The following is a 26,551-nucleotide window of genomic DNA, read 5'->3' as shown; positions in this document are numbered from 1 at the left end:
GGTGTATCAGGATATGTGCCCTTCAATACTGCTTACCCAACATCAAGTTGACAGCCAGATGCATATGTGCAGTGGTCAGAATCAGTCCACAAGGAACAGACAGAATTTCATATAATAAAAAAGATTTATTTTCAAGAAGACAGTGCAAAATATGCATAGAAAAACACTATTAAACTGAAATATTTGCATAGTGCTCTTGTTTAAAATATGTGCAACCTTTAAATACATTGCTTAAAACACATAAAATCTACATTTACATCTATATTTATTCCAGAACTCTGCTATGCTTGCTTTATATGTATTTCTTCAGAAATTTGCACAGATTTTCATTACACAGTTGCTGAAAAGTACAACACACAACTTTAAGAATTGAATTATACAATCGTAGGAACTAAACATTATGTCCAACTGTGATTACAAATCAAACCAATTCAGTACATCTGTTGAATACAATTGTGAGACAATGGTCATCTACATGTTTCAAATACATTTCCTTTCTTCAGACATTATAAAAAAAAGCAGCAGAAATATATACAGGATTGTGATACCAGAAAATTGTACAGATTGCACCCCAAATGTCAAATAGCTATAATTTGGTCATAGATTTAAAAGAAAACAGCTCAAGACTTCCTATACCCAAGAGTTCTGGTGTCTTTGAAGGTGGTACAAGCTACATTGTATTTGAATTTTGACCATATTGTAAACCATTGGTCCACTCACAGTGGTATATTTTTGTTTGTCCATGTATCATGGTAGTGCTGACTCATAGAATGTACAAAGTTTCCTTGTCCTCATAGATTCATTTGTAGTCTATTCAAGGTTGTAGGCCTACCTCATAAGCATGTAACGTATCAAGATATACAATCTACTGTGCCCAAATGGTGGACTCTTATTTATGAAAAAGGCACTGAGGATTCATCCATTTGTAATGTAAGGTTATGTTGTACTAGTAATTGATTACAATCTCAAACCCATCCTTCATCTCTCTAACTACAATTTGCTGGTGGAAAATACAAACTGGTCCCTGACATTTCAATAGTCTCAAAAGGGCAAACTGCATCAGTGTCAGGCAGCTCCAAAGCATAAAGTCATGATCAAGACATACTGTAACCCTTTCCCTGCTAAGGGCATAACTGTACATCCATATAATTACAGTACAAGGCAACAGGGTGAGTTTTAAAGAAAGGGGCCCAAGGATAAAAACAGAAATCCTCATTTCCAATGTTACATTTAACATGTATCACCATACAAATCTTATCCATTGCAATTCCCTCTTCTTACATACAAATTTGTTTTGTAGATTGACACTTAGCAGATACGTGAGAAATTTCTTTTGTTCTGACTATTACAGGAGGTAGTCCATTGTCCAGAAATGAAGCTTACAATATCCCTAAAATTTTAAATTAGTATTATCAATGCAATATGATATCAAAGTGCTGCTCAATGATCTTACATGAGGAAGAATTTTGTCATGATTGACCTATACTTAAATCAGCTTTGCATTTACAAACAATTGCTTTCTAATCCACTTACAAATTTTGTACAAATACAAAAAGATGAACACTTACTAGATATACAAACCTAGATTATACAAAAATTACTTGCGATCATCACAGACCCACAAGATGATTGGTCTCTAGATAATCAGCAGACTTAGGACAAGTAGCTGAACTGCTGAAGTCTGTGGTTCTGTCTGACATGTACAGCAAGTTGTGTCGACTGCACAGCTGTCATCAGTCATCTTCTGCATCTACGTTCTCACCACTCTTCAGTTTGGCGATTATCTGTGAAGAACAGAAGGTACAGCGTGTAAATCACATCTGCTGTTGGACCATAAGTCTATGTGGAGGATTCGGAGTCTATCTATTTGGTGGAGAATTTGAGTCTATTTCTTTCAAGTCCAGCCCGCCCTCCACACAATTCAATATCCATAATAAGACACCTTATAGACTTAAAATAGGAGAGAGGGTACAGACAGGATGATCCTGACAATAAGAATTTTAAAAATTTTTGACAGGATGTTTTTCTACTATTGACAGAATGTTCCTGACAATAGGGATTTGACTAACAACCTTCTGATTGAAGGCAAACACTCTATGCCATCATAATAGTAAGACTGTCACTATTGACAGGACGTTCCTGTCAACTGCCATGGTGTAAAAAAAGGCCAATATCTACAAGCTGTTCTTACAACTCAACAACAGAAAATCAAAACACTCTCTGAAACTTAAGAAACCAGAATGACACATACCCCCTTCAGCCTGGTGATCTCCTTGTTGTCTGCATTCTTTTGAGCATCGTTCGTAATCAATTTCACACGAGAGGCATATCTGTAATAAAGGAATGACATAACGATTGAAAAATCACACAGTGACATTGGTTTACTTTGTGAAGTATGACTGTATGAAACCTTTAGTGGCAATAGACCAACCATTTTCATAAAAAAGTAGAAATGCAAAACAAAGACATAAAAATGCAAAATATTTGACAGGAATCCAGCCACTATCTCATTGGCTGAACAGACACTTGCCATCCTCACGTTGGTTGAACTGCCAATAGTGATGTACAGAAAAGATTGGTCTATCACTAATCTTAGTATGTTATAGATAGAATAAATGGAAAAGACAAACAGGAAAATAGACTGGAGTGATAATCCTTTTCTGACTTTGGACAAGGATACTTACGTAAGGGAAATAACAGTTTCCTCGGCATTGTAATCTGCTGGCGAGATGTTGACAAACATAAGAGTTTTGGCGTTGCCTCCGAGTGAGTCCTGCATGAGCATGGTGAGTTTGTTGTTCCTGTATGGGATGAAGGACTGCTCACTGGACAGAGCTGAGATCACATCTCCAAGAGCACTCAGAGACTTGTTGATAGAGTTGGCTTCCTTCAGTTGATCTGCAGTTGCACCTGTCTTAGCCACTCTTTCACTGCCTGCCAAATCCACCAAGCTAAGCTGCAGGTAACGGAGCAGAAAATGTGACATTATATATTTAGTTATGCAAGTTATCAATCAGTAATTTATCAGTTAATATATATCCAATATGAAAGTTACTCAAGCAACTGGATTTGTGTTGTAAGACAAAGGCAACAATTAAGTAGACTATAAATCATTTCATAGTAAACCAATTCTGCTGTACGATTACAAAACTTTTAGTTGCTTGAGTAACTTTTATATTGTGTATCCCATTACCTACATTAACTCTCATCAACAAGCCAGTTATATTCTTCAGAAAAGACATTACCCCACATAAATGTTTTGGTGGCTAATGATGTCTGTCTAAGGCCTTCCAAACAATCCATATTTTTAGTGTGCAAACAGTTACTGAAAGACTAACACACCATGTGTGCAGCAGTGCATGACAAAAGGTTATCTTAGTAGTTCGATCAACAAACATGTATGTGCATGCCTACCTTTCCTTTTGTCATTGTACCAGTTGTTATGTTGGTGCTCTCTATAATGATGCCGATGACAAGATGGGAACGGGAACTGTCAGCATTCATTTCTGAAATACAAGACATGAATACAATTTAGTGGTTCACATTCCTGTGAAGAAGAACCCTGACCATCCATTGAAGAATTTAATGCAATTATAATTAGCGTAATGAATATACAGTACAGTATACCTTGGAGAAACTTTGCTAAATAACAGGATAAGTTTTCCACTCTTGTTAAAGGTCTCTAACCATCAGACAGCAAGAAAAAATGCTGTGTTTTCTTTGCATAGATGTATACAGCCAGTTCTCAGGTGAACTGAAAGCTGATTAGAGGCCACACCCAAAAAGTGGAAATCCCAGCCTGGTTTAGAGAAACCTCACCAAGGTAAATTGTATAGGCTGTGGGTGAAGCTCTGTGTAGGAGAATGCCTTATTGGTGCTATCACAGTACAAGAAGGTAACTTACTTGTAGAGGATGTGTGCCTGTTCTTTGAGCCCTCATCAAACAAAGCAAAGAGTTCCTTTGATGTCGTGGCTTTCTTAATGACAGAGCCTTGAATAACGACCATTCCCTTCTTGTCTTTCTTGATGTCTAACTTACCCTGGAAAGAAAAATTACCAGAAAGGTTTTCCATTGAGAGCTTTCCAAAATAATTGGTCTGAATTTTTTTCTAAACACTTTCCTAAGGTTACCTATTGTAATAATAATATATATTAATATATATATATCTGGTATTACACTTTTACATGTACAAGCACACATAACAACTGTTGAAGACTTTTGGGGCGAACTAAATTTTCCACTTTAATTGACAAGCATAAACGTTCTTCAGAATTAGTTAAGATGTTGGTACTTTCAACTCTAAGCATTCTTACCTCCGAAGTATGATTGAAGAGGTCTATCAGTTTGTCAACATACAGCTCCAACATGTACACAAACACCTCACAACTGAACTTTGCCCTGAAAGTAAAAGACACAATAAGACATGTGTGAGTCTGAATTCAAAGGGATTGAATTACAGTAAATATCAGTGTGTAGAATTTGATATGATATAACATCAACTCTCATAATTCCAATGGGTGTCATAATACTGGCACATAACATTGTTATATAGGCCTTCTCAAGATTGTCTTGAACACCTGAAATTACCCCAGCTGCATGCCACATTTATACAGCTCTTTACATCACTTTAGATTCATGTTTTGTTTTTTCTGTGGTAGTATTATGGCATCCGGCAGAATTATGAGAGTTGATACTAGGTACATGTCAGTCATTTGGTTAAAAGTAAATTCAAAACTAGGATAATGTCACAAAGTTTGTCAATACAACAGCCATACAGTAAATCATCAATGTGTACTAGTGTCTTACTTGTTTTCTTCAATGAGCTCAAAGATCCTGTCGAAGGCCCTTGGTGCTATCCCCGGGAACCTCTGATCCTTATCACCGATCATGGTGAAGGTTTTACCAGACCCAGTCTGGCCATAGGCAAAGATACAGACATTGTATCCATCCACAGCAGACTGGATCAGATTCTGTCAAAAAGGCATGATTATCATTCTATGAAACAAGGCAAGTCAGAATTTGTATAGTTTTTTTATTACACTTGTTTTAAGGAGAAGGAAAAGATATGCAGACGATAGACTTATTTAGTATTTGGTAAGGAAGCAACGGGCATGCAACACCTTTCCTTGGTACCAAACTTACATTGGTGTCTTCAAAGATCTTGTCCTGGCTGTGCTCCTCCCCAAAGATGGAGTCAAACTGGAACTCCTTGGTGCCCCTGTTACTGTCCACCTGTATGGTGTACTCATCAGGGGACCTGATGATCTTGACATTACCCTGTAAGCACACAAGTCCTACTGTCAGGAGGGAGGGAGTACTGAGTTGATAAGGTGTGTACTAAACCACTGTCACATATCAGGAAAACTGATCAGCTGATGAGGTTGTGAGCTCTGAATCACGCCCCCAGTGTTCTCTGGATCATCATACAATTAGAGATACATTGTTGTAGTTTGCTTTTCTCAGGTCACCAAGGCCCATTTAATTTGGATTTTTAGTTTTGTCAACTTTCTAGCAATCACCAAATACAAAGCTTGTCTGCTGTGTGACAGGGGCAAAACAATACTAATTGCAAGTAAATAACTCTAAGGCTGACACAGAGTAAACATAATGGCTCTCTCCAGCTCAAACTCTGTTAGTGATGCCTTTGTCAACAAAAATGCACATTCCTTCGAGCTGTGATGTTTCCCTAAAGCCTATCACTCTTAGGGAACTGTTAGCAGCCGTAATACAACTACTGGTATAAGTATAACATAGCATGTACAATGAATGTATATATTAGAAGGGACACTACTAAAAGTAAATAAACAAATGAATGAAAGGAGAGACAAACAGTGTCCTCACCCTCTCCAGCTCGGAGCCGCTGAGAGGCCGTGCCCTGCAGTACACACGGATCTTCCCCTTCATGTCCTCCACCATGTTGTAGTACTTCTTCCTCAGGACCTGCAACAAAACCAACAGCTTTCTATTCCATATCCTTCATTTCTTCATTCATTCCTTTACTGGATCCACTGCAATGCAGTTGCTTCACTAGATATTGGCTGTTACTAAGAGCTAGATTAGAAGAAAAGGATGAAAAGTGAAAATCTGCATGAAAATAGGCAATCTGAATATAGTATACTGTAACTCTTGTAATTTTTGCGGTGGATTTATTTTCTCCCTTTCTCTACTGCAAGTCAATATGTCTTCTTTGTATAGCTATTGTCCTACACAATTGTTTCAATTTGATACACATTCAAAGCACTGTGAAGACCATCTTTTTACTCCTACCACAATATAAAACCAGTACACAAGTAAATGACTTTACAGTATTCTACAACCTTATTGCATGGTGTCATTAAAAAAGTAATAGGACCTGCCCTGTCTCAGCCAAGTTGCTACTACATAACCCACCCTCTCGCTATTGTAGATCTCTGTCAGTGTCTGGATCTCGGCCGTCAGTTTCTTCACCTCCTGCAGCTGCTTGACCAATAAAGGTTGTTTTTCTTCTTTATTGGGTAGGCCAACTACTCTCTCTTCACAGCCAGGGACTGAATTGTGAGGAGCTTACAACAGGCGGGGCTAAATTGCAAGGGTCCGGAGCAAGCTGTCATTCGGCACTAACTCAGGTGACCTCAATAAGACAATTTATTGCATTGTGGGTGCAGTTACTACAAAACAAACCACAGTCAAAACTGACTGAGAAGACCACCCAAGGGACAGATACAATCTGGTCTGTGTGGATAGGTGGTCACTTGCACTGTGATAGGACCAGTCCTGTGTAACCTAGCCAGTACAACACAACCTACCCTCTCACTGTTGTAGTTCTCTGACAGCGTCTTGTTCTCAGCCGTCAGTTTCTTCACCTCCTTCTCCAGCTGCTCGGCCTTCTCCATGGCCTCCAGACCCTGCTTGGCAGCCACACCCAGGTTATCCAGCTCTGCCTCCTTCTTCTTAAGGTCAGCTTGTAGGCCATCTCGCTCCTACAGATACAGGACAATCTTTTTATTGCCTGTTTGCTGTACGTATGACTACGAGGAAATTTCTAACAGTAATACCATTTTGTCTATTTGTGATATATAAAGTTAAAACTTAAATTTCTTCCTATAACTTTCAGTGTAAAAGGGGCAGTGGCCATCTCTGTTAAGCTGTTGGGCTACACAGGCCACTACAGTAGGGGTGTGTTCAACGTCCATACTCTTTCTAATAAGTGCTGAGTAATATACAACTGTAAACTGGGGACTTTCTTTGGATAATTGTGCATGTGTCCTGCAAACTTTTGTCAGTATAATTTATCTAATTATGAAAAAGGCTGTATAGGACTATTGCAATTGGTTCTGTCTCGACCTACTTGCAAATTCTACAGAAACAAAACCATATGACAACCTATGATGAATGTGGCCACACCATAACCAGAACAACTAACCCAGCGCACAAATACATGACACAAAGGCACAACTGACCTTTGTGACCTCCTTGAGTTCCTGCTCCAGGCCATCTGCTTTTTTGGTCTCTCTTTCCACCTTCTTCTTCTCAGACTCCAATTTCTTCTCTAAGTCCTTGAGCTGTTTCTCTGTCTTTTTGGCACCAGATTTCTGTGAAAAAAAAGTAGAACACTTACGTTAAGGGCTAGTTACAATAAGCAGTAGACTGAAATCAATATTTAAGGGTCCCATACAGCACATAAAAATTAAACACAAAATCTTCTGCGACAAATAGTCTAGAACTGTGCTTCATGAACAGCATGATTTTCACTAGAGAGCAGCCTGAAGATGGGATGTCTTATATCCCTTTCCACTAGAGGCTGAGCCAGCTGAGCAACAGAAAATTTGACAGAATCATTGCTCAACATATTTCATAGATAAAGAATTTGATGTTTTGTATGTTCTGTTCTGGAGGGGTGGGGGGTGGGGGTCACCAACCTCTCCTGCAGCAGCGGAAGCAGCAGCAGACTTGAGCTCCTTCAGTTCACGCTCCAAGGTCTTGGCTCGATCCTTAGCTTCCTGCGCCTCTTTCTTCTGTGCCTGGTACTGCTCCTGCAGCTGCTTGAGTTTGGCCTCTGTCTTGGCATCTGTGCCCTGCTGGAACAAAATTAAAGTCAAGCAAAGGAACAAAAACTACTTTCTGGAATAAATGGTTCCTGCATGAAAATAACTTACTGTAACAATTATCAATGACTGTACCAGATACATTGTAGATTTTACATGTGGTGTTGGAATCCAGAAAATATACTTGATACATGTTATGCCATAATTTAAAACCACTTTAAGCTGAATACAAACATGAGTAGATAACATTCATTACTGTAACAGTAATAAACGACATTTATGTCAGGCAGTCATATGATTTTGTACATTAAGTTATACAATTTACTAGTGTGGAAATATGTCTGTGCTAGTTGTTCATGTGATAGTTTATTTGTTTATTTGAATTCATCAAATAATACTATTAGAAGGGACAGAAAACCCCCTCTGCTACATATGGCTACCATCTTTGAAAACTGCACATGTATCTAATTTGAAAAACATTCAATATTCAATTCTTTTACCAAGTATGATTTTGATGATGGCTTTAGTACAATTCTAAAAAAACAAGTTTCTCCATACATGTAGGCAATTTCATTAAGATACCTTTAATGAGCTATGAAAAATCCTTTTCATGAATTTGAAAACATACATGTAGCTGTCAAAAAGAGAAGTCCCCATCACAAGGCAGCCAATTTCGTATGTACTCTGCTTAATAACTTATTACAATTTGTTTTTAAACTGTTTTGACAAGCACCATGGCAACATGGTGAGAAATTGCACACACCTTAGATTTGCCAATAATTTTTGCTTTCCAATCTATCCTATACTAGAAATTACCTTACAAAATATACATGGCATCTTCAATTGTTAAGCAGCTCAATATAACAAAATATCAAACAAATTTCTAAATGACTTTGATATGATGCTAGATCTTTAACACAGACAGGACAAGTAGTTTTAGACAAGGGCTTACCACTCGGATAGCATGGTCGGTAGTGTGTGATCGGGAACGGCGTCTAACTGTAGTTGTAATACGAAATCTCATACCACTCATGACTACCGCCACCCATCGTTGCTAAATAACCTGCTCCGACTGTCTTGCCGATAAATCAGGGCCGGGCACTCAGGGGGCATTGTCTCAGGGATAGGTTACGCATGTAGGTGTTTAAATTTTCATGGGATCGGCATTGTTGGACACAATTGTCATCCTGTATTAATGCTATGCTGGGGAGCATGTAATTATCTCACAATAGAGATGGGATGTTTTGTCAAATCTGTACAAGTGCAGGTCTGCAGCAAAGTTTACATGGGAAGGATCATTACAGCTTCAATTAAGGTAAGGTGAAGATTGGCAGGAAAAAGTACTGAAATTTTGGTGTTATCCACATACACATGTAACTCATAGAATGTGATTATTGTAACATCAATAAAGCTGTGCCCTGAGGCAAAAATGCATAAACACCTGTATTTTCTATGTGGAAACACAGTAGCCCTAAGGGAATACAAGCTGGTGTACATTAACACATACATGATAATAGCAGCACAATGCCTCTGCCCACAAGTGGGGGCACCTGCCCATGCTAATCTATGGGGAAAGCTGGTAATACAAGCTTCCAATATGGGGGTAAATTATGCAGAGGGTGTTATGAGATTACAGTAGAATACAATATTGCATGTAGGATTAGTGTAATGTTTGTAATAGAGATATTCCTTATCCTTATAATAGACTTTATTAAAAAATCAAAGGGAACATTTTCATAGTAAGATTTAAATAAAATAAATAAAAATACATGTACTGTCAAATAAAACAGTATTAAATTGTCATTCTACGCATGAGCGAGCAGTGTCTGCAGAGAAAGTTTTAATCTGGATAGAAATATTTGTGATTGATTGTATAGTTTTTACCAATTCCCCTTCTTTCCTCTTGATTGATTCCTTTATCCATCTTGTAATGTTAATGTACATGTATGTCATACTATGGTCTTATGTAATCGGTTTTTGTTTGTATATGTAGAGAGAGTTTCTTACAAGCATTTTTGCTTTTTGTTGCATTCTCAATGAATAATTATGAATAGAATGCAATAAGTAAGCTGGACATACAGTTTCAGGGCCTATATATAAGTAAGATTTATTTTTTTCCCTCTGGATTGTGGATAATGTATGAACAAAGGTGCTAACCTTGGCAGTGGTGGGCCTCTCTGCTGCAGCAGGTCGAGCAGCGGCTGCAGCTGACAGCTGAGCAATTTTCTTCTCCAGAGCAGAGATCTTCTTCTTCTCCTCCTCAGCACGCTGCTTCTCCTTCTTCTCTCCTGCCTTCACAACCTCCTTCACCTCCTTATCCTTCTCCTTACGGTGCTTAAGAAGCGCATCCTGCAAGGATACAGCATTATAGGACAACATGAACTGATGGCCAAAATGTCCCACTGAAACATAATTTTTTTTCTGTCTATATTGCCAAAATCAAAAAGCTTGAGAAACAGCTTTATCAATATATTAGAACCAAACAAATGATTGCCTACTTGTTTAAAATAATCCCACTTTTCTCTAAATCTTATTGAAATAGAAAATAAACTTGCTGACTTAAGAGTTTTATACATTCAATGACACAAGGATTAATACCTGTACCAAACATGATGCAATGAGAATGAGCTATAAGAATTCATTCACAGGAAACTGATTTAATGGCACTACCTATGATTATTAAGTTTTATGCTGTTTTGATATTTTCCTACCTGTAACTCCTTGTTGGTCTTCTTCTCCTGCTGTATAGCCTTATTGAGGGTCTCCACCTGCAGTTTGTAGTCAGCAGTGCCTCCTTCAGCGTTGATCTTAGCCTTGACAGCTGCAGCCTTTGCTGCTTCTGCTGCAGCCTGCAGACATTACAAGGTTTTTTTTTAGTAATCTTATATTAAGAATACAACTTCATATCACCACCACTGCAGACTGAGGGCTGAATCAATGTTGGGACATTATAAAAGGTGCCTGTTAATGACAAAATCAGCATTATTCAAACAAGTGAAGAATCAAATAATAAATATGATGTACAGTTGTTCTACAGTGTTTGAAGGAAGTGCACCTTGTTTTTTCATTGGGTATACCTATCTCAAAGACTGTTAATGACTTCATGTGTCTTTTTGTAGACTAAGCTTCCTTGAAAAACAACTCTACAAATAAGTTGAATGGGTTACCAAGCTGTCTGAAAATTCAATATATGACTCAGTAAATATTGTCTGCCAAAATGACAGAAGTATAATTACCAGCTTTATCTGCAGTTCGTTGACCTCCTGCTGTGCGTCCACAGGTAAGTTCTTGAGACGAGCCTTCTCAAGCTCCTCGATGCGAGCCTTGGCCTTCTGTAGGGCCTCATCTGTGGCTGCCAGCTCCTCCTGGGCAGTCTGTTTACCTGCATCCAACTTTCCCTCCAACTCCGTCCTCTCCTGAGCCCACTGTTCCTTCAGTTTCTCCAGTTCCTGAGGAATGATGACATTACATGGTGATCAGTATGCAACAAGGTGACAGGATTGCCCATCTCTAAGCATGTCAGAGTCCATGAACACATGACTGTCGTCCATACATGAAGTTTGTACAATCTTACCTGTTTCAGATTGTCCAGTTCTTCCTGGGTGTCCTTGTGGTCAGATTTCTCCTGCCTGAGCTGTGCCTCCAGACTGTCCACCTCCTGCTGCAGGCTGGCCATGTGTCCACTCATCTCCTGTATAGGGCCAACAGTCAGGCTTAGGAACAGCATCATGAATTACCTTATAGTTCCACTAGCTACGCTTTTGTTTTCATGATTCAATTAAGTGGCTTATGTTATTGTTTGGTGTCAGTGTTTATAATTCATTGTCTTTGATTTAAAAAATTGCACTTTACACAATTCAATGTGTGACTGTGTTTTTCATTCTGAATTTGGTTGTAGGATTGTAATTGGTGATAATAACAAATAACTATGTAATGACTGTACATGTAAACGTACGGACCACAAACTTAAGTTAAGTTTTACAGGTCTTACATTTATACACTGACAGTGTAGAGAGAAAAAAATGTGGGACTGTTTCAATGAGTAGTCATATCTTATGACACCAAGTAAATAACGTCAGTCACATTCTGTGAAAAGTATAACTTTCAAACAGAATAAGATTGACTTAAGTCATTCTCAAAACAACACTGTCAACTAAAGCAGTGCCTAACTAAGGCTGCTGATATGTAAACTCACAGATAGATCTCCTGAATCCTCCTCTGTGACAAATGAGGCAGCAGCCACAGCAGTAACAGCAACTGCAGCAGAGCTGTCATCATGGGCAGCACTGGTCAGCTGCAGCTTGAGCTGTTCCAGGCTGTCAGTCAGGTCAGAGTTGGTGTCCTTCAGCTCATCCCTCTCCTCCTCCAGCTCACGGATCCTGTCCTCCAGTTCTGTCAGCTGTTCTGATGACACACCTAAGCAAAGCAAAGCATATCAGAGTAAGATGGCAGGCCTCAAAGTTGTGCCCTTGGGAAAGGCTATTTCCTCCTACGACTCAGCTGAAACTGAGTATCTAGCTTTGGCTGGGGAGGTCCTATCTCATGAATTATAAAGCTAGTGGTCCAGAGTTCTGGGAGAACCACTTGTCAAGTACAATAGAGAACCCACACAAACATATCAAAAAGAGTATGCATCCATCCCAGTGTGAGTGGTTCAAACCTTACAGTCAGGTCAGTGGGTTGACATATTGAAAAAGTGGTCATCATCTAGCCTGTTATGTCAATCTTTCCACAAATGTGGCAAATAAGAACAAATGCTGGAATGACATTTATGTAGTTTATCTACAAGAGAGTTTGGCATTGTATAGCATCAGTCTTAAACTTCAAGTCTTCAAGTCTTCAGGTAGTGAAACCCATCCTTACCTGTCCCAGCTGCTGCAGGTGGTGCAGGCCCTGTGATGGCAAACTCCTGTGGCACCTGCCCTGTCCTGATGGCTGTCAGGGCCAGGATTGCAGTCTGGTTCTCCTGGAGGCTCTTCCGGCTCTCCTCCAGGGTGACATACAGCTGCTGGGCCTCCTCATCTCTAAAGGGCAGATGAACATGTGTTTGAGAAAAGCAATCCTACTTCACTTATTGAAAAGACTGGGGGCCTATGGATTGAGCTTTATAGTCTGATTTTGCTCAGCTTGTACTTCATGTACAAGACCGGTGTAACACCTAAAGGCAGTTTACCAGCAAAACAAACAAACAAAAAAATAATACCATCTGTAAATTAAATCACATCTGTTTGTAATTTAAACATACACATTTATGAAATGCTAATCTTACTGCAAGTATCAAATATTTTAAACATTAAGTCTATCATTAAGTCCATCAAAAATGGTTTAGGAAAAATAATTGTTAGCTTCAAATGCAGTGCCTTTACCACAAGCATTACTTGGACTTATTTTCATTCTAGACAATTCTATCACCTTTATTGAAATACAAGTTATGTACACAAAATGGTATCCTTAAAAAAACATACAGTTGATCTCTGACAAATTATGAAAGTAGCAATGGAAACAAGTTAGATGAAGTTATTACTGAAGCTGTTACTAACCTGTCCTCTTCAGTAGGTTCTCTCCCATTGTCCTCTTCAAACTTCTTAGCCCAATCATCTACAGCTTGCTGTGCCTTGTCCTTCCTGTCCAACAACGCCCCCTGTTGATCCTCCTCCTCCTTGCACCTCTTCTCCACCTTGTCAGCAGCTTTCTTAACCTCACCATGGATAAGGTGCACCTAGGAAAGATGGGGATACAATTTTTCATTCATTACGCAAGGTCATATATGAAAATACTTTGGGCAGTTCCTTTGGGGGACTATAATACCTGTCCTTCCAATATTATATCAGATACAAATTGCAACAACTCCAGAATGTTACTGAACTATGTTTTACCTGTGCAATGACAGCTTGCAGCAGCAGCTGTAGCTGTGACAGCTGTCCTGTACTGGCTGCAGGACTCCCTGAGCTTTTGTTCTTGCTCAGTTTCTTGTTCTCCTTCTCCAACACTTTCTTCTCCTTCTCCAGCTCCTTCTTCTCCATTTCCTTCTGTTGGAGGAGCTGTTGCAGTTCAGCCAGTTTCTGCCGTGTGGCATCCAACTCAGCAACTACAGCAGGATCCGGAACTGTAACCTTGAATTCAAAGTTAACATCTTAGAAAAAGGCAATTAAGAGTAATGTTCACATAGATACAGACATCAAAATCAATATAAAAATGAAGATAACAATATTTTGCATGTACATTTTGGTACAAAATGATGGTTATACAATGTATGTCAATTGATCAATTCAATAATAAATATTTTCCAATATAATCAATGCATTGAAAAAGAATGTGGGACATAGAAGCTGGCATGATAACCCTTATACCTGTATCAAAATACAGAAAAAATTGGGTAAAGCATGCTTATCCATCAATAAAGTGACTCAGTAATTTGTTTTATAAAACAAACACTATCAGACTGTATAACAAACACTATCATACTGTATAACAAACACTATCGGACTGGATAACATACTGTGATGGGTTCTGGAACTTTCTCCACTTTGACCTGTGGCATCTTGCCATCCCGCAGCAACAGGAGGGTCTCCAGTTTCTCCTCCAGCTGTTTGTTCAGTAGCTCCACCTCCTCCAGCTGCACATAATTCTCCTGGATCATACTGGGCCTACAGACAACATACAAGTCATACCTATGACTTTGAAAATGGTACTCTGCCTAGCACTCTACATTTGGCACTCTACATTTGGAGAAAAGAATACCAGACTAAGGAATACCAGACTGAGTATGCCAGCCCCCTGCTCTACTGATTGCAATAACTTGTGTGGCGCAGGGCTACAGAGATAGGCACTGTCCTATACACCGTCTAGGGTGGAAAGGTTTTCAAGTTTGTTAACATGTACAAAATGCAATTTGTCAAAAGATATTTATAGTATCAGCAGCATCAAAGATCACTATCTTTATTACCTGTCTTCCTGGGAAATTTACCATTACTACTGTAACAGCTGGTGGGAAATCTGGTACAAGAACACTTGAAAGACATCAATGAACAAGCCATGTCTGCATGACATTTTCTGATCAAACAAAAATCACTATGAAAATGTTGTAGAAGAATGGAGATACAATATCAACCCCTGTACCTGTCCTCTTCAGTTGGTTCCCTCCCCTCCCTGTCCACAAACTCCTTCCTCCACTGTTCAATCTCTTCCCTCAGTCTCTGCTCCTCCTCTGTTATCACTGCCTTCTCTTTCTTCACTGCCTCTATCTTCTCTTCAATGGAGTCTTTCCCTGAGGTCTCCACCATTGTCTGCAGCTGGGCATACGTGGCTTCATACCTGGCTTGCATTTCAGCAAGTTCCTGGTATAAAGGAGAGAAACACATTAAAGAAATATATGAAAGAACTTGTGACTTACATCATGTTCCTAACTTTTATGTGACAAAAATAGCCAGTAAGCAAATACATGTTAAACAAAGCAACAATCCCTTTCTAACTTGCCAGCGTACTTAACATTTTATAAAAAATATATTTTCCACAAGACCTATCAAGCATCTGACATACTACATACAAGTTGCACCTAAAACTATCTCCTAGCATACAAACTAATTGACTAAATAGGAAAAGTGCACTATGTTCTTTGACCATTCTGATCCCAATCATACTTACCCTATGCACATCAATCAGCTGTTGCTGCAGTCTGTCCCTCTCCTCTATGGAGACACCGGTGCTGATGACTGTTGCCGTGGCAGCAGCTGCTATGGCAACGTCACCCTTGTCTCCACCCTTTGCCAGCAGTTCCCTAAGCCTGGCAACTTCAGTCTTCTCACTCTCATACTGGTCCTTCAACACCTAATATTGCAGCAGGGGACACCGTCAGTTTTATGTGAAATATTGCTGACAAAACTACATCTTAGAAACCTATGTGCAAGCATGTCTAACCCTCGTGTGATGGAGCCAAAATTTTCACCATCCAAAAAACTGAATTAATGACATAATACAGTAACTGACAAAAATGTATTTTTGTAACCTTAAAATCACAGACAAAAATAAACAAAATGGGCCCCAAAATAACTAGTGGGAAGGGAAAAAAATCTGCTGGAGCTAGCCCCGCTTGCTGACCAGTCAAACTGGTCAAAATGACTGAACGCAAAGAAACGGGGTCCCCACCTTGGTTTCCTCCTCCATTGTTGTGACCTGTTCGCGGTGCTTCTCTTCCATGGACTTGACACTTTTGCGGAGGAAAACTAGTTCCTCCAAATATGATGCCTTGTCTTCTTCATGAAGCTTCTTCTCTGTTGAATGAAGGTATCAACTTAAGTCAAATTAGCAAATTTCACTCTTTACATAAGTCAAACTTTTACTTTTAAACATTTACTCCATGTAGTGTATATAGTACACAGTCTACATACATTACAGAATAAAAATGAAGCCACTGACAAGCAAACAAACTACTTTAAAAGAGGATGACGCAAATCTGCAATTATATTTTAAAATATTATCAAAAAATATTGTTAGTACCTTGTAAGAATTCTTTGTGCTCATGATCAACTGATTTTGTCAACTCAGCAACTGCAGCTTTCTGTAAACAGTTAGGTACAAAATATCAGTAAATCTGACAGTAGTACAAATACATCATCAAATACACCATGAGCAAATACTCTAGTAAACAGCAAGGTTTTTAAACATTGTTTTAAAGATTCATAATCTTACAAAAAGAAATAGTATTTGTTTAAGACAGAAATTCATTACATACCACCCTATACGTCGGTAACTTGGTACCATGTTTTCCTTAGCTTATCCACTGACTCCATACTAATCACTTTTAAAGTATGATACTATCTGAACAATACCTTCTCTGTGTCCAGCCGTTCAAACTCCACTTTATTCTGGATAAGCAGGGCTCTCTTCTCCTTCAACAGCTGTTTGTTCCTCTGGCTCAGGCTCTAAGGTGACACAGCAGCATGATTTAGATAAAGTACATTATTTGAACACATCTGTTCTATGTGACAGGAAACATCACTTCTTCTTTTTGTAGTAACGTCAGAAAAGTAGTGGCTCCGGTATTTACACTGGCCCTCTTTCCCAGAGTTTTTAGTGTGCTAATTGTGACACCCATCTTCACTTGAAGTTATTCAAATCCCCTCCCCCCCCCCAAAAAAAGGATTCTAAGACTCTCCTGTTTTTATTCCATTACAAAATGTCACACAGATAACATACTTGGTAAACAGTTTTTAACTGCCTTGAAATAATGTAGACCTGTAGAGCGCCATCTAATGTTACTTGTACATGTTTGTCTTGATGAAACCTTGCAGACTCACAGTTAGGCTCTCGTCCCAGTACTGCTCCTTCTTCTGAAGCTCCGCCCTGTGAGCCTCAATCACCTGTCGGAAGGTTTTGACCTTCTCTCCGTACTGAGACCTCAGCCCAAGGACAAAGATATTGAACTGGCTCTGTAAGGAAAACCATCAAGCAAATTGATGATCAAAAGAAGACTCTTTCAAACAGAGCCCATTAGAAGACACCACGTCATGATAGTCAAGACACACTGCCTTGCAAAGTGTGGAGTGACTGAATTTGCATGGATCAGAGGAGTGCCATGTGCTTCTCACATTCTCATAGCTAGTATTCTGATACAGGATTCTAAATACAGGAAATGGGAGTCAAAAGACTACTACAGAACGACACCATATTCAGATTCAGAACAATAGACAATGAGTAATTCTTGGTATGAATATTGATATTCCAACTGAATAACTAAAGGTAATTTCCTGTACCTGTGTCTCATTCTCAATTGTCCTGTAGTTTTCCTCAATCTGACCGACAATCTTGATGTGATTGCCCTTCATCCGTTTCATATCATCCATCACCTAAGACAAGACAACAGGACAAGAACACTCAAGTAAGACTCTGGACTTCATTGTGTTAAATGTATGCTTACAGTTTTTATTTGTCAGGATGGTATAGCTGTTTGCATGTGATCAATTGAAATGTCCATTACTCATGAGGTTATCTTTCAGTTACACATTTTCTAGACTGCTGAACTTTCACATTAGCTTACTTTTTTGCATTATAGAGGGTCTGCGCTACTGGTTACTGTCTTATAACAAAGCTGGAACAGGCCAAATCCACAGGATGATAAATTGAGTATGTTATAGGTAGAGAATGTCTACAACATTAACACTTACCTTAGCAATACTCTCCTTGGCATAAATGTAAGGAACATAGGCCTGTTGTTCACCTTTGACCTCAGGAGGGGACAAAAGTGGTGTGGATGCTCTGGTGTCTGCAAAAATAATGGGGGAAGATTTAACAATCTAGAAATATCATGACCACATTCTTGCAATGAGAAATATAATCTATAAACTCTGCAACAATTAATACATTTTCTGTAACAAAGTGAATCAAAACATTACTACATGGGTGTAAGTCTGTTTAGGTTCGGACCTACAATGTATACCTAAGATTTTAGTAGTACTGTACCAGCACACATCCTTAGAGTGGCGGCAGTATTCAACAGTCAGTACATGAATTCTCCACCCTTACCAGTAGACACAGCTGACTGAGGCCGTTTGCCCCTGGTCCTGTCCACCCTGCCGTCTGCCCCTGCCTCCTCCACACTGAGGACAGACTGCATGCTGGGAACACTGCCGCTATGGGTGCCTTCTCCAGGGCTGCGCCTGGTGCCAGCTATTCAACAGAAGTAAACAAATATCAATCTCGTAATCTAGCCTTTCTTGTCATTGCATAATAATCTGAGCACAAAAAGCACTCAAATCATTAAACAGACAGGAATATCCAGGAAAGTGGCTGTAAGCAAAAGCCAAATAACAACTGTAGGTAGCTCATCAAAAAGGCAATGGACAAAAGGAGAAAAGCAGGAACAAATCTTACTTAAGTACATTTTATAAGCTTGGCTTTAGTTATCTTCTTTTCACCACAGCATCTTGCTTTTAAGTGCAATTTCTTATGTCAGTCACCTTAGAACTTTGTTGGAATAGACAGGGCTCACCGGTTGATGGGCGGGTAGACCCTGCAGTCTTCGGCCGTTTCATCTGGGCTTGGTCTGAGGTTGAAGGCCTGGACATCGGTGCAGTGGACGGCCTCTTCAGCTGTCCAGACTTAGTGGATGCAGCACTTCCTGGCCTCTCTGTACCGTCAACTTTCACAGCCTTACGCTTGTTCTTCTGCGTGTCTCCATCATCAGACATGTCTATTTCAGTCATTTTGGGAGTGGGGGTCTGCCTTCCTTCTGAAGTTGTCTTGAGATCAGACACACTGCCTGGGATGTCTGTCTGACCGTTCTGGACTGGTGTCGTCCCGGGTTGGTCTGCATCTATCTCTGTGGCTGGTTCTTTTACTTTGCCTTTAGCTTCTGTCATGTCAGCTGTACTTGAAGTCATGCTGCTCTCATCCCATGCTTCTGTTGAAGAATAATGAGTGAGGTTAAAGACAAGGTCCCATTAGCAAACTAAAGCTTTCCTTTCTTTACAACATTATCATTAATATTTGATAGAGATACAATACTGTGCACATCACTGCAAATATTTTGAACAAGCTTTAGGGCATGGACAACCCAGGATTTAGCATACCTTTATGGTCCTTGTCTTTTGCCGCATCCCCACCAGAGGGAGTTGCTGATACAGGTCTGTCAGTGGGCTCGACAGCATTGGTCTTCTTCCTTTTCTTCCCTCCTTTCTTCTCTCCATCCAGGTCATTGGAAGGAGTGCCAGGTCTGGAGGACTGAGACCTGCCTGCAGGACTTGTGGGTCTACCTTCAGCCTGTGGAGACAAAATGAGACAAAATTTTTGCGGTGGTTTAAAATCCTTGGTGAAGACGTCACTACAAAAATGGTGAACTTTAAACCATCATAAACATTCCTCTTTTTACCGTATATAACAAAAACATCAATCAATATCAATGTTACCACCAAAAAGAAGGACTGAGTTGAGGAAATGGATCATCTAGCTCAATATTCAAATGGTGAATGGAAGTGTTCAAACTCAGTATTCAGTGTGGTCCTGTAACTTCTGTGACTTTTTCTCCCCTACATTGATGTCCCTACAAATAGTAAGGAGGAATTTGTACCTACCTGAGCTGGCTGGCCACCTTCCTCACCCACAGTGTCAGCCATGTTGCCATTTTCAGCAGCCTTGACAGATATCAGACTTCCCCGAGAGGCTGAGTCTGTCTTCTCCTTCTCATCTTCCCAGACACCTAAAGTATGGGAGAAAACAAAGGAACATTCAACATAGGCACAGCAGGCCTATTGTACATTTCTGGTCTGAAACTGATGAGGAAAAACCATAAAATAAATCTAAAGGCCTATATAGAGTAGAGTAGAGTTTTTCTGGAACAGGTAGGAATAAAGAAAAGAATGCCTGGTGGAACTTTCATGCAAAATTTCACTTTATTTGGCTGAAAAATGACAAATGGAAGAAAGAGACAAAGAAAAAATGTAGCGGAAAACAACATTCCTATACCCTGTAGAGTATGTGGGGAAGGACAACCTCAAGCCAACCTCAAGTTCTTATACCACATCTTCAGAAAAGATGCTGAAGCATGTGTTATGGAAATATGATATTAATAATGCCCTAAAGTAAAGATGTATTGCAGGTGACAGTACCTTGTTCTGCAGGGGGAGGGCTGTCCTCTGCAGCTGGTTCCACCTGTGTGCGCTTCTTGGCTGGACGAGTTTTCTGTACAGTCGCCATCACTTCAGTCTATTGATCAGACCTGACCAGCAGGATCCTCTATGTGAAAGGAAAGGGCTTGAAGTCATTAACTGTTCTTAAACAGTAAAACTAAAAGAAAAATCACATCAGGTCAAGTTGCTCAAACAATTGGATAAGATTTGTAAACAGCCAGACAATTCTGATTGTAGCATTGTGCTATCTTTTGACAGTGACAATGGATGCCATCTGAAATGTCTGACCATTTGCAAAAGTGATCAAGTTGCTTGAGAGAAATTGTATTTTGTAGTTGAAAAAACTGTACAGTTGAAAATTAATATGAACTTTGATGACCTGCATGATAAAGATAGGTTTTCATATTATAGAATATATTCAATACGACATGGTGTATTCCATATCAGCCAAGGCACCAGCCCAAAGTCAAGTCAAGTCAAGTCAAAGTTTATTGCAATTAACATTTTGTAAAACGGGCATAATGTAAGGCAAGCTTAGGTATATTGTATCAGACAACTAGCTTTTTAACATGAATAAACTAATAACGTAACAATAGATGTAACGTGGGTAGAATAAGAATCTTGATCTGACCCATGAAAGGCCTAGGACTGAGGGTGATGCGGAACACCTATATGTTGTGCTTTATTCATGTCACACCAAGGAGGTTAAAAATCACAGGAGAGAGCTCAACCATTAATACCCCGCTGCGCGCTATTGTTCAGACCCTCCGGGCCCATTGTTTCCGCCCTCCGGCGGTGCGTCTTTGATGACCATGATGGCCGCGGGGTTTCCCGCCATTTCTGTGTCAGCCAATCACATGAGCCCAGCCATGACGTCATGCGCCGCGATCCCGGCCGAGGACGACCGAGGGTTGCCGAACTGAGAGCGAGATGAGCGCAGTTTCCGCGAATTTCCTTATTTGGGAAACGAAGGTGACGTGTGCAAACAGTACTGTTGTGGAGAGACCAAGATGGCGATCATGAAGATAGGCGCTGTGCGACCAAGTTGAGTGAATTTACAGGCATTTTTGTCCCTGTATCCCCGATTTTTTGTCTCAGAATTATGAACAATATTCTCTACTTCATGTGTCTATTAAAACATTATTACGTTTGCCCCGCAAAAGAGACTTTTTTTCCACGAAAGTAGAGGGCTTGGGTGTGGCAAATAAGTATTTGTTGTTGCTGTTCGCGATCGATTTTTGCTGTTCGTGATGCATGAATTTTGTACTATGAGGGCTCCGTGGATGTTCATGGCAATGATGGGAAGCAAGATAATATTTCCGAGGAAATTTATCTTGTTGGTATTGAGGGAATTTTCGCCTCACGAGGAACGCAATTTTTTTTTACACAGATGGCTTGATATCTAAATTTGACAGACTTGAAAATAAAGTTGCATAGCGTTTCTCAAGCTTCTTACAAATAGCTCCAAACTTTTTTTTTTGCCGTGTGTCCAGGATATGAAAGCCGACCCAGCGTTCTTCTACACCGCGTGACTTGTTGTTACACACATTTCTGTGGCCCGTGGGGAACTCTGCTCGCACTTGCTTCCGGCGAAGTATCGTCACTATTGATATCTGTTTCTTTAGTAAAAGTAGTGCTGTATTTAATGAGAATCATCCTCAAAATCACTGAAATCCCGGCCCCAAATCGATGTTCCTGGACAAGTGATGTTGAAACTGATTCGTAAACAAAGGCCCACACTAGCCTGGCGAGATGCAGATTGGGGTAATTAGCACTTCGATGTGATTCACACTCGCGGCAAAGATCGGAACAATAGGAACTCTCTCCTCTCTTTTTTTAACCTCCTTGGTCACACGTACCAGGAAAAAGCATTGAACATTCCAATGTGGAATGCAGCAGAAGTTGAGACAATGTGGTGTTCGCGAACAAAATATTGTAACATTGTATTGAATTCCAAACATGGTAGTCAAACTTTTGACAGCAGTGCATGCGAAGTGGGTTTAAATCAATAAAGCTGCCAGTGCAATACAACTTCAAAGCCTGGGCCATACTGTAGAGTATGGACTGGTTCTGAACACCACTATGCACTGGTATTCTGACCCATGTACTTCTGTCTAGCCAAGGAGATTTAAAAAACTTTCTTGGTCTAACCGAAAACTAACTAGTACTTTAATTAAATTAATATTCCGTATTCATGTCTATGTGGTCCATAAAAATATTTTTCCTACCATGGTTTCTTTGATAAGACGAATATTCTTGGATCTAACAACCTTCTTGGTACTACAAAAAAGTAACATTTACGATTTAGCACCCATGGCCGGCGGCATTCCCAAATGGGACAATTTTGCATTACATTTTGGACTCTTGATTTCCAGGTAGTCTCGCCCCAAACTGTACGTGGTGCGCGTAGGTGGTATGATCAGAAGCAAAAACATGTATAAGCTATCTTATCCTACACACGAACCTGCGAATAATCACTTATTTGCCCTCTCTGCTTGACCGATTCAGATGCAAATCAGTCAGTGCGTCATCGGTGGTCAAGAGGGACAGAGTATTGCGTAACGTACCCGTTGACTGTGCCCCCCAAACCAAGTCTTCTGGCCGTGCTTCTATCCCTCGAATGTTCCTATGCAACCCGAGATCTATAATAAACAAAATAGACGAATTCCAAGCGACGCTGGCCTACAACAATGTAGAGATCGCCATTGTGTCTGAGACTTGGGAATCAAACACCCACCCCGAGACTGCCATTGCGGTTAGTGATTTTAATGTCTTCTCAACACACAGAACTGACAAGAGAGGAGGTGGTGTGGCAGTATATGTCAAACAACAGATAATGTCAAGGCAGCTGACAGAATACGACGTACCGGACGGCCTTGAATGCGTGTGGGTCTGGACGAGACCACGGCGGCTACCGCGTCCCCTGTCGGCAATCATTGTCTGTGGAGTATACTTCCCCCCCAGCTCACCTAACGGAGACGTCCTTATTGATCATCTGTTGACTGTTTCTGACAAGATTCGCAGTAAACACCCAGACTGTGGAATTGCCATTCTTGGTGATTTCAACAGACTCGACATATCGGGACTGTGCAGAGGTACTGTTATGTCTCAAGTCGTACGAAACAACACCAGAGGGAACGCCATGCTGGATCTGATTGTAACGAATATGAAAAACGAGTATCACCCCCCTACAGTCTTGCCTCCCGTGGGTCTGAGTGACCACTTGTCAGTTCTCTGGACCCCCAAGGAGGAACATGTTCGCATTAAACCTACAGTAAAACAAATCAGACACCTGAGTGAACAAAATCTTTTTGAGTTTGGCCGGTGGGCCACGACCCACGACTGGTCAGAGGTGTACAACGCATCTGGCACGATCGCAAAGGCAAATGCCTTTCATGCAACACTCGTGGATGCCATTGCTACCTGTTTCCCAATCAAAACCATCAAGACGCACATTTCCGACAAACCGTGGATGACACCCCACATCAAACGTCTAATCGCCCTGAGGCAGAAGGCGTTCCACAAGCAGATCCCAGCAGTTTGGAAACTATACAGAAACATGACACACAGGGCTATAACCCGTGCCAAGAAGAACCACTTCACAGACAGAGTCGCCTCCCTCAAAACTGCCAACCCACGTAAATGGCACCAGGAAGTGATGAACATGGCCAACGCTAGAAAGGGTGAGACCGAGATCAAGGTCCCGGGCCTAGACACTGAGGATAATGCCGCTATAGCTAAAGCCATCAATTCCAAGTTTGCCGGAATATCCCAGACCCTCCCTCCGCTTGACTTCACCACACTACCAAGCTTTCTACCTGCCTCCAAACAGTTACCTCCCCTTCAGGTTTGGGACGTGTACAAGCGCCTCTTAGCAACCAAGTCAAGCAAGGCACCCGGCCCTGATAATATACCTTTGAAGCTACTACGGGAGTTCGCTTGTGAATTTGCCGATCCCTTTTGTCATATCCTCAACACCTCCTTTGCGGAAGGTCTCGTGCCGAGTCAGTGGAAAGAAGCTGTGGTAGTCCCCATTCCAAAATCTCAGCCACCCACACTTGACCAACTAAGACCAATTTCCCTTACATCTCAGTTTTCCAAGATTGCTGAATACTTCGCTCTGAATTGGATCTTGAACGACATTGACTTTGACAGGCGTCAGTTTGGAAGCCTGAAAGGGCGCTCGACTGTACACGCTATTGTCAGCCTAGTCGACAGTATATGCAAAGCTACAGACAAACCATCTACGACTTGCTCAATCTTGGCCACTGACTTCTCAAAGGCCTTCGATAGGCTGCACCATAACACAGTGATCACAAAACTGATAGATAAGGGCCTAAGACCGGAACTTGTGCCCTGGATATGTGACTTTATCACCAACAGGCGGCAAGTTGTACGCTACCGAGGGTCTCTGTCCGGATGGGAGTATCTGTCGTGCGGGGTTGCACAAGGCACCCTGCTAGGGCCCATACTTTTCCTAGTCTTAATTGATGATGCCTGCAATAACGCCGACAGTTCTGTGTGGAAGTATGTCGATGATATGAACATGTTAGAAACTAGAACCCTCAACCAGGCATCTACTCTACAAAGTGATCTGGATGAGTTAAACTCCTGGTCTGAAACTAACCATATGCTTTTGAACAGTGGTAAGTGTATGGTCATGCATGTCTACTTTAGCCGGAATCCCCCATTGCTGCCATCGCTACAAATAGGTGATGTGTCACTGCCCGAAGTCCCCAGCTTGAAACTACTTGGTGTGTTTGTCCAAAACAACCTACGCTGGGACAAACAAGTGAACTACATGGAGGGGAGAGCAGCTAAGAAGCTGTACTTCCTTAAACGACTCAAAAGGTTTAACCTCTCCCATAGTGACCTCACCACCATCTACACAGGATACATTAGACCTATCCTGGAGTATGCAGCCCCTGCCTGGTCCCCCGGTCTCACTAAAACCCAAGAACGAAACCTTGAGCGGATCCAAAGACGGGCATGCCGCATTATTCTTGGTGACTCCTACGTAGGATACGACCTTGCACTCCAACGGCTAGGACTGTCATGGCTATCCGAGAGAAGGGAACTGTTATGTGTAAAGTTTGCTAAGTCACTCTTGAAATCTGAGTACAGAGACTGGCTACCTCCGCAAAGATTTCAGATAACTGGCCGCACTACCAGAAACAGTGATAAGGTAGATTGCCCAGCAGCACGAACCAACAGATATAGAAACTCGCCAATACCGTACATGTGCCAACTGATTAACAAGTATGGCCTGATCACTGAGTGACTTTTGAAAGAATTGAGTGACTTTTGAACACATCTTTTGAACAAATTATATCGACTATTATATTGTGCATGTCTGTCCATAATAACAGAATACTTGTCTTGATTGTGATATGTAGTCTAAGACCAATGGTCCCTTATCGGTGATAAAAGTCGTATTGGTAGCATTTAAGACTTTGAACAATGGTGTCCTTTTAGATTGATGTACTTAACTTATAGTGTATTTCTCCCTGGAGGAGCACATGTAAATGCCAACACAATTCAGACATAACTAAATGTCTGCAACGTGGTATGTTAATAAAGATTTCAAAGATTTCAAAGATTTCGTGGGCATGTTTCCATCACAACTGACAACGCCAACTTAATTATGGCCCATGGAAACTATTTCCCCCTCCCACCTTCTGTTTCCCAAAAAGTAACGCTATTGATGACCACCCCAAGGTCCCTTGCAACATTTTCTTAATCAAACAATCCTCAAACTCTCCATGTAAACAAGTCGCATTCATGGGCAAGAATCTGACAGGGAAATACTCACATTTGACGTTTTAGTCACGAACTTCAGCACCAACTTTCCGCCATCTTAGTAGCTTTTGTGTCTCCAAGCAATTAATGCGATGACGTCAATG

The 26,551-nt window shown here is 40.7% G+C and overlaps 1 protein-coding gene across 4 annotated transcripts; it reads right to left on the bottom strand.

Annotated features, from left to right (window-relative positions):
* Positions 1-105: 105 nt before the first annotated feature.
* LOC118409823 (myosin heavy chain, non-muscle-like) lies at positions 106-26,541 on the bottom strand. Of its 4 annotated transcripts, none has more exons than XM_035811163.1 (35): positions 26,461-26,541; positions 20,628-20,754; positions 20,094-20,218; positions 19,593-19,782; positions 19,013-19,423; positions 18,547-18,690; positions 18,189-18,286; positions 17,778-17,870; positions 17,322-17,453; positions 16,854-16,946; positions 16,522-16,582; positions 16,171-16,295; positions 15,670-15,852; positions 15,145-15,362; positions 14,525-14,672; positions 13,902-14,138; positions 13,566-13,744; positions 12,889-13,049; positions 12,221-12,441; positions 11,600-11,716; positions 11,262-11,474; positions 10,737-10,874; positions 10,183-10,374; positions 7,900-8,058; positions 7,441-7,572; positions 6,787-6,960; positions 5,843-5,941; positions 5,144-5,278; positions 4,808-4,971; positions 4,315-4,399; positions 3,905-4,040; positions 3,415-3,506; positions 2,685-2,956; positions 2,252-2,330; positions 106-1,784 (listed from the first exon to the last, which is right to left on the bottom strand). In XM_035811163.1, the coding sequence occupies exons 2-35, from the start codon at positions 20,713-20,715 to the stop codon at positions 1,734-1,736; spliced, it is 5,145 nt and encodes a 1,714-aa protein (XP_035667056.1). In that variant the 5' UTR covers positions 20,716-20,754; positions 26,461-26,541; the 3' UTR covers positions 106-1,733. The 4 variants fall into 4 exon arrangements, with proteins under 4 accessions (XP_035667056.1, XP_035667059.1, XP_035667057.1 ...); XM_035811166.1 differs by having other exon boundaries at positions 7,900-8,055; XM_035811164.1 differs by having other exon boundaries at positions 20,094-20,214; positions 20,624-20,752; positions 26,461-26,538.
* Positions 26,542-26,551: the final 10 nt, after the last annotated feature.

Source organism: Branchiostoma floridae, chromosome 2 (genome assembly GCF_000003815.2).
Source record: "Branchiostoma floridae strain S238N-H82 chromosome 2, Bfl_VNyyK, whole genome shotgun sequence".
Lineage (NCBI taxonomy): Eukaryota > Metazoa > Chordata > Leptocardii > Amphioxiformes > Branchiostomatidae > Branchiostoma > Branchiostoma floridae.
The sequence above is the reverse complement of the archived record's forward strand: the minus strand, read 5'-3'. Positions and strand labels throughout refer to the sequence as shown.

Excerpts from the sequence above, each read along its gene's own strand:
- LOC118409823 (XM_035811163.1), bottom strand. The coding sequence starts at position 20,715 with ATGGCGACTGTACAGAAAACTCGTCCAGCCAAGAAGCGCACACAGGTG. Across the intron at positions 10,875-11,261 it reads ACGAACTGCAGATAAAGCTG|GCTGCAGCAGAAGCAGCAAA; the intron begins GTAATTATACTT and ends TAATGTCTGCAG. Across the intron at positions 3,507-3,904 it reads CAGGCACACATCCTCTACAA|AAATGAATGCTGACAGTTCC; the intron begins GTAAGTTACCTT and ends CTTGTATTTCAG.